The following is an 8,391-nucleotide window of genomic DNA, read 5'->3' as shown; positions in this document are numbered from 1 at the left end:
GCTGCTTGTTGTATACTAAGCCCTACATGTGATCTGCTTGGCTAGAAGGTTCTGTACAATTAGTGGATTGCCAAGTGCAGTCAATCTACACAAAAGGAAGAAAGACATTGTGACAGAGAGAAAACATTGCAAGAGTAGTTTAACGTTAAGGATTGTGCTGCATACTAAACTTAGCTACTACAACTTAGCTACGACTTTTGAGTCCATAAAAACATGGCATGGGCCAGTATTGCTACAATGACCCCCCCACCCACCACCCAATCCATCAAGACACACATACACCACTTCTTCCCAAAACTATTATCCCTACAGTCCTAGAGTGGAACTGTCTCAATGTACTTGCCCCTGTCCCCCCTACCCCTCTCCATCACCCCCTCCTGGAGGGTTTTGGTGGAGACGGTACAGCCCTTGGTTCCCTTCCCATCTCCTCCTCCACCCCACCCTCCCACTGAGTCCTTCTTCGTAAGTGGACTACAAGCCCTATGGGGGTCTCCTCCTCTCCTCTCCCTCTCTGGGGTGGGTTCTGCCACCCTGCCTCCTGGCCCTGCCTCAGCTCCTCTCCTTCTGGCCGAGGGCCCCCAGAGGAAGGTGTTGGCCGGCTGGTAGTGCTGGCGGGCGTATCGGAGCAGGCTGCGGCGGTGGGAGCGGAGACGGATGGTATAGACATAATACTCCAGGGTGCTGTGCAGCATGTTGGGCAGGGTACCCCGACACAGAGCCTCGTCCAGCAGCAGACGCACCAGGGGGGCCTTGAAGGCCTCAAAGCCCAGCTCACCCAGAGACTTGAGGATGCGCGTGATCCGCAGATAGTTGTGCTGGGACCTGGGGAGAGAGGGAGAGATAGGTTACTCATCACCAAACCAACTCCGCTATAGACCCAGAGAGAAAGTGTGTGTGTGTGTGTGTGTGTGTGTGAACGTACACCTGTGTGTACCACTCACTCATTGAGGTGCTGAAAGCGTTCTTGCCAGTTGGAAGCTCGGGCGACATTCCCACTCTTATCCAGGAGTTTGATCCCGTAAAAATCCAGCATGAGTGTGTACGCCAGCAGAAATCGCCGCTTGGCCTCCCGAGTGCTTTGGAATTCCTATGGGACACAGCAAAGATCAGCCGGAATTATGAGTAGATCCCACAAAATTCCACATTCCTGTACAACATGATGTACTGACATTTTCAGATCAGTCAAACCACATGGTCAAGTTGCAGTCTAAATGTGTATGTGGTTAAGTGGTCCTGTTACTGTCTTTACCTTGATCTCCTCCTGAGTGAGTTCTTGAGCATAGAAGTTGAGCCCTTGCTCCCTCAGAGGGAAAAGCCTGCAATAAAGACAGAGAGAGAAGACTGTCAAATAGTGTGGTTAACTCTCTCCCCTTGACTTTTCTATGCACGTCTCCCTGTCCTCTCTTGCCTGTCTTTATTCTCTTGTTCTTCCCCTCTGTCCTCTTTTCCTCTATACACGCATCTCTCTCCCAATGCTGTCTCTTATTAAGTCAATTCAATGAGTGACAGCCACCCGTCTGCACACGCTCACTGCTGCTTAGACACCCACTAATTGATATTATGCTAATGAACTGCTCTGTCAGAACAGAGAGAACGAGAGAAAGCGAGAGATAACAAGGTTGGCGCTGCAGGGAGTAAGTGAGATTGGCAGGATATGTGAATCCCAGTGGTGTGACTATGTTTTTTCTCCTGGTGTTATGTTGGTCTCTAAGTTTTGTAGGTCTGTGTCAGAGTAAGAATTGACTGTACTTTGCTGTTCTCTTTTCTGCTTTCTGCTCCTGCAAATAAGGGTGAGATACATTTCTATAAATACTATTTGAAATCATATCAAATACTTAATCTGTGCTTGATTGGTCCCAAAACTCTGGCACTCCTGGCAGCAACAGCTCAAACTATTTGAAAGATTTCAAATAGTATTTGAACCCAGGTCTGATACGTGACACACACACGCACACACACACACATCCATAGTACCTCGAAGGGCATCTTACCACTGTATGTAGGTGTGATTGTGCTCCAGTTTGTCATAATTCCCTCTCCATTTGGTCAGGATCTCCTCAATGAAGATACCTACAGAGGGATTCAGGTCAATCACATAAATTATACAAGAAAACACACATGCCCTGTTTGGGTTCAGCTTAAAATATGTGTGCTTGTTTGTGTGTGTGTGTGTGTCTGTCTGTGTGTCTGCAGGCTAGTGTTTAAACAGTAGATCAGCTCTTAATCCTCTGGACTCCTCTGTTCAAACATGACCCAAGGCCAATCAAAACTCTAAGCCCTGAGCCAGTATCACTCTGCTGTGTGTCCGATGGGTGTGTGTTGCTATTTGTCTCTGTGTGTGTGTGTGTGTGTGTGTGTGTGTGTACTGACCGTCTGGTATTAGAGGGATCTTGTTCAGGTAGAAGCGGAGGTTGCGGTAGTCATTAGGTAGCCGGGGAGCCTTGTTGTTCTAGGGAGGGAGAGGAGGAGGAGGAAGAGTCAGGAAGAATCAAGTTAGTGTGTGTGTGTGTGTGTGTGTGTGTGTGTGTGTGTGTGTGTGTGTGTGTGTGTGTGTGTGTGTGTGTGTGTGTGTGTGTGTGTGTGTGTGTGTGTGTGTGTGTGTGCGTGCGCGCGCGCGCGTGCGTTTCGTACCGGGTAGCTGTGGCGATATTTGTAAAGATCCTTTGCAGCATAAAAACTCCTCTTCATCTTGGTGCTGGACTTCGAGTCAGAGTCAGAGAGCTATGAGAGAAAGAGGGAGAGGAAAGAAGATAGTGAATGAACACTGACTGAAATAGATAGCAACAATGATATCAACAGCGCGGGTGTGGTGTTAAAAGGTTTCTTCTCAGATAATTGCTGAGTGACACACAAACCCATAACAACATAGCAGATGTCTGGGTTGAGTGAGTTCGTAACTGAACTGGAATTATCTATTTTTGGTGTGGGTAGAATAATAATCTACCAATTTCTTCCCCATGAAAGCAATTTGAACGTTATGGAGGCTTCCAATGCACTCACAGTCAGGAATACATGAAGAAAAATGCACCATATAAAGGCATAACAAGGTATTATAAAGGCAATTGACTCATTATATTGTTGTTTATCTCTTTTATCCTTATGAACATGGATGCATCCCATCAAAGTTGTAGGGTTGTTGCCATTTTTCATTTTTCAGAAAAAAATAAGAAAATAAATACAAAGCCTAAAGGCTTATACTTGAAAACAGCAAATATTTGGGGGAATGTGCATACTGTGACATTGCCCCAAAACAAAGGAAGGAAGATGTGCTCCCCTATTAGACCCTATTCTATTTTATCTATTGAAAAAATTAGGTCACCTTTATCAGGTCACTGTCTCACTTGCATGCAACACTAACCTACTCTCCCTCTGCGTGTTCACGCAGGACATTGAGGACACGAACCGAGGACATAAAACAAGACAGCAATGTACAACCTTTTGGTGAGAACTGAACGATATAGAATTATGCGCTATTAGATACAATAAATCCACTTGTGGCAATGCATACCACCACATCAATTGGATATATTGCAATAATATTGGACGTAGCCTAGACATGGCAACAAGATATGCGTTGAGGACAATTACTTTGGGACATAGGCCTAAACTAGGCTAGTAGCCTACATACAATCCTGATTTTGGTTTCCCAAACAAACAAAAAAATTACATTATAGCCTGCGATGTTGACATCTTCAGCGAGTCGGCTATGCAGCTGTGCTATTTCCATTTTCTAATTTAGCCCATTGCAGTCTGCTCTTCTTCCTATTTTTTTATGTGTGGTTGCTATAGATAGCTGTTGTGTTGTTGCGTTTCTGTGTGTGCCAGTTTGTTGGTAGCCTATTTACCTTCGGGGACATGTCCGCCTGTTCGCCGCATCTCCCTGTCTCGAACCGGCTGACACACTCCGATATCCCGCTGTCCTCATCACCCGGCTGCTCGTCGCTTTCCGAGTCTGACTCCCATGTCGAGTCACATTCCTCCACAGTTCTCGGCTCCTTGTAGCGCAAACTGCCCATCAGATTTCCCATTTAACCCACCTACACCGAGTCGCGCCGTCCTCTGTGTCCTTCTAGCCTACATATTTTGCCGTACAGTCGGCCTGCTGCGCCACCGTTAGCGTGTGGCTTTTAAATGGCAGGCTGAGGAAAATTCCAATCCAGACTTCCCAGTACACGGTGAACACACCCCTAAATGCGCGGCGCGTGCCTAGGAAAGCGGTCACAGCATCAGGACCAAAGATGACCACGTGCTCCGCGACACAGGGGCAGGGGTTAACTAGTGTCACATCTGAGATCCTCAACGTCAGAAAGAGAACAAATAATAATTCTCCCTTTCTGTCACTAGCTAGGTTTCTATCCAATTGGCGACCGATTTTCATGGGTATTCCTCTAGAATCCGCATTAGAAAATATGCGCATTTTCCCACCAGTGGTGTGTTTCCACAAATTGACATTTTCAACTCTACAGATAGCTTTGTGACAAAAACTGTTGCGTTAAATAACAAATGTGCCTACTCTGGTCTTGGCAGGTGTGCTCTAGCCAACAGATAGCAGATACAGTGGGGGTAGGCTGTGCGGGTATAGTCTACACTACCGGTCAAAAGTTTTAGAACACCTACTCATTCAAGGGTTTTTCTTTATTTTTACTTTTTTCTACATTGTAGAATAATAGTGAAGACATCAAAACTATGAAATAACACATATGGAATCACGTAGTAACCAAGATATATTTTATATTTGAGATTCTTCAAAAAGCCACCCTTTGCCTTGATGACAGCTTTGCACACTCTTGGCATTCTCTCAACCAGCATTTCAATTAACAGTTGTGCATTCTTAAAAGTTCATTCGTGGAATTTATTTCCTTCTTAAGCGTTTTAGCCAATCAGTTGTGTTGTGACAAGGTAGGGGGGGTATACAGAAGATAGCCCTATTTGGTAAAAGACCAAGTCCATATTATGGCAAGAACAGCTCAAATAAGCAAAGAGAAACAAAGTCCATCATTACTTTAAGACATGAAGGTCAGTCAATACGGACAATTTCAAGAACTTTGAAAGTTTCTTCAAGTGCAGTCGCACAAACCATCCAGCGCCATGATGAAACTGGCTCTCATGAGGACCGCCACAGGAATGGAAGACCCAGAGTTACATCTGCTGCAGAGGATAAGTTCATTAGAGTTACCAGCCTCAGAAATTAAAGCCCAAATAAACGCTTCACAAAGTTCAAGTAACAGACACATCTCAACATCAACTGTTCACAGGAGACTGTGTGAATCAGGCCTTCATGGTTGAATTGCTTTAAAAATTAAAAATAAACACTTTAAAGGACACCAATAATAAGAAGAGACTTGCTTGGGCCAAGAAACACGAGCAATGAACATTAGACTGGTGGAAATGTGTCCTTTGGTCTGGAGTCCAAATTGGAGATTTTTGGTTCCAACCGCTGTGTCTTTGTGAGACGCAGTGTTGGTGAACAGATGATCTCCGCAAGTGTATTTCCCAAAGTAAAGCATGGAGGAGGAGGTGTGATGGTGTGGGGGTGCTTTGCTGGTGACTCTGTCTGTGATTTATTTAGAATTCAAGGAAAACATAACCAGCATGGCTACCACGGCATTCTGCAGCGATATGCCATCCCATCTGGTTTGGGCTTAGCGGGACTATCATTTGTTTCTCAACAGGACAATGACCCAACACACCTCCAGGCTGCGTAAGGGCTATTTTACCAAGAAGGAGAGTGATGGAGTGCTGCATCAGATGACCTGGTGTACACAATCCCCCGACCTTAAACAAATTGGGATGGTTTGGGGTGAGTCGGACCGCAGAGTGAAGGAAAAGCAGCCAAAATGTGCTCAACATATGTGGGAACTCCTTCAACACTGTTGGAAAAGCATTCCAGATGAAGCTGGTTGAGAGAATGCCAAGTGTGTGCAAAGCTGTCATCAAGGCAAAGGGTGGCTATTTGAATAATCTCAATTATAAAATATATTTAACACTTTTTTGGTTACTACATGATTCCATATGTGTTATTTCATAGTTTTGATTTCTTCAGTATTATTCTACAATGTAGAAAATATTAAAAAATAACGAAAAACCCTGGAATGAGTAGGTGTTCTAAAACTTTTGACCGGTACTGTACATGATGCTATTTTATATTATTATTATATTATTATTATGGATAGCGAGAATTTTTTCATTTGTCAAACGGCAGTCAAGCATCGATCATCATGTCACCAGAATAAGACCCTCTATATTTATTGGAAAGATGCACCAAGATCACAGTGCACTTTCACCACCCTGTGAAGTTCATCATAATTTATTTCATCTGTAGCCTAATAAACTGCATGGTTTACGAGTCATAGTGGAAGGACCACACACCAATTCATTGCGTGACTCCAAATTTACTTTGATATGATGGTTATTATATCAATATTTGCGAATAAACAATCTGGACCCTTTCTTTCTAAAATTAGCCACCGAAATTGTCGCAACCCCTATTACTAGCCTGTTCAACCTCTCTTTCCTATCGTCTGAGATCCCCAGAGATTGGAAAGCTGCCGCGGTCATCCCCCTCTTCAAAGGGGGTGACACCCTAGATCCAAACTGTTACAGACCTATATCCATCCTGCCCTGCCTTTCGAAAGTATTTGAAAGCCAAGTTAACAAACAGATCACCGACCATTTCGAATCCCACCGTACCTTCTCCGCTATGCAATCTGGTTTCCGAGCTGGTCATGGGTGCACCTCAGCCACGCTCAAGGTCCTAAACGATATAATAACCGCGATCGATAAAAGACAGTACTGTGCAGCCGTCTTCATCGACCTGGCCAAGGCTTTGGACTCTGTCAATCACTGCATTCTTATTGGCAGACTAAATAGCCTTGGTTTCTCAAATGACTGCCTCTCCTGGTTCATCAACTTCTTCTCAGATAGAGTTCAATGTGTCAAATCGGAGGGCCTGTTGTCTGGACCTCTGGCAGTCTCTATGGGGGTGCCACATGGTTCAATTCTCGGGCCGACTCTATTCTCTGTGTATATTAATGATGTCGCTCTTGCTGCTGGTGATTCTCAGATCCACCTCTACGCAGACGACACCATTTTGTATACATCTGGCCCTTCACTGGACACTGTGTTAACAAACTTCCAAATGAGCTTCAATGCCATACAACACTCCTTCCGTGGCCTCCAACTGCTCTTAAACGCTAGTAAAACTAAATGCATGCTCTTCAATCGAACGCTGCTTGCACCCGCCCGCCCGACTAGAATCACTACTCTCGGCGGGTCTGACTTAGAATATGTGGACAACTACAAATACCTAGGTGTCTGGTTAGACCGTAAACTCTCCTTCCAGACTCACATTAAGCATCGCCAATCCAAAGTAAAATCTAGAATCTGCTTCCTATTTCGCAACAAAGCCTCCTTCACTCATGCTGCTAAACATGCCCTCGTAAAACTGACTATCCTACCGATCCTTGACTTCGGCGATGTAATTTACAAAATAGCTTCCAACACTCTACTCAGCAAATTGGATGTAGTCTATCACAGTGCCATCCGTTTTGTCACCAAAGCCCCATATACTACCCACCATTGTGACCTGTACGCTCTCGTTTGCTGGCCCTCACTACATATTAGTCGCCAAACCCACTGGCTCCAGGTCATCTATAAATCACTTCTAGGCAAATCCCCGCCTTATCTTAGCTCATTGGTCACTATAGCAACACCCACCCGTAGTATGCGCTCCAGCAGGTTTATCTCACTGGTCATCCCCAAAGCCAACACCTCCTTTGACTGCCATTCCTTCCAGTTCTCTGCTACAAATGACTGGAACGAACTGCAAAAATCTCTGAAGCTGGAGACACTTATCTCCCTCACTAACTTTAAGCATCAGTTGTCAGAGCAGTTTACCGATCACTGCACCTGTACACAGCCCATCTGTAATTAGCCCACCCAACTACCTCATCCCCATATTGTTATTTATTTTGCTCATTTGCACCCCAGTATCTCTATTTGCACATCATCTTCTGCACATCTATCACTCCAGTGTTAATACTAAATTGTAATTATTTTGCACTATGGCCTATTTATTGCCTTCCTCCATAACTTACTACATTTGCACACTCTGTATATAGATTTTCTGTTGTGTTATTGACTGTACGTTTTGTTTATCCCACATGTAACTCTGTGTTGTTGTTGTTTTTATCGCACTGCTTTTCTTTATCTTCGCCAGGTCGCAGTTATAAATGAGAACTTGTTCTCAACTGGCTTACCTGGTTAAATAAAGGTGAACATTAAAAAAATAAATAAACACGTTTCCACCCATTTCTCGCATAATACACTTTACCAACACAAAATGATCCCACCATGTCGAATGAACAAATTATCTGCCAGCATTTATACATT

At 44.4% G+C, this 8,391-nt stretch overlaps 1 protein-coding gene across 1 annotated transcript; it reads right to left on the bottom strand.

The window, feature by feature from the left end:
* Positions 1 to 314: 314 nt before the first annotated feature.
* LOC311102347 (opioid growth factor receptor-like protein 1) lies at positions 315 to 4,028 on the bottom strand (the record flags this gene model as incomplete). The annotated part of the gene is made up of 7 exons (XM_084143663.1): positions 315 to 822; positions 942 to 1,087; positions 1,250 to 1,316; positions 1,992 to 2,070; positions 2,371 to 2,449; positions 2,632 to 2,715; positions 3,846 to 4,028. 7 exons carry the CDS (start codon positions 4,026 to 4,028, stop codon positions 315 to 317), a joined length of 1,146 nt encoding a protein of 381 aa, XP_083999789.1.
* Positions 4,029 to 8,391: the final 4,363 nt, after the last annotated feature.

Source organism: Coregonus lavaretus (assembly GCF_964263955.1).
Source record: "Coregonus lavaretus genome assembly, chromosome: 1".
Classification (NCBI taxonomy): domain Eukaryota; kingdom Metazoa; phylum Chordata; class Actinopteri; order Salmoniformes; family Salmonidae; genus Coregonus; species Coregonus lavaretus.
Note: the sequence above shows the minus strand (reverse complement) of the source record. Positions and strands in the feature narration are given on the sequence as shown.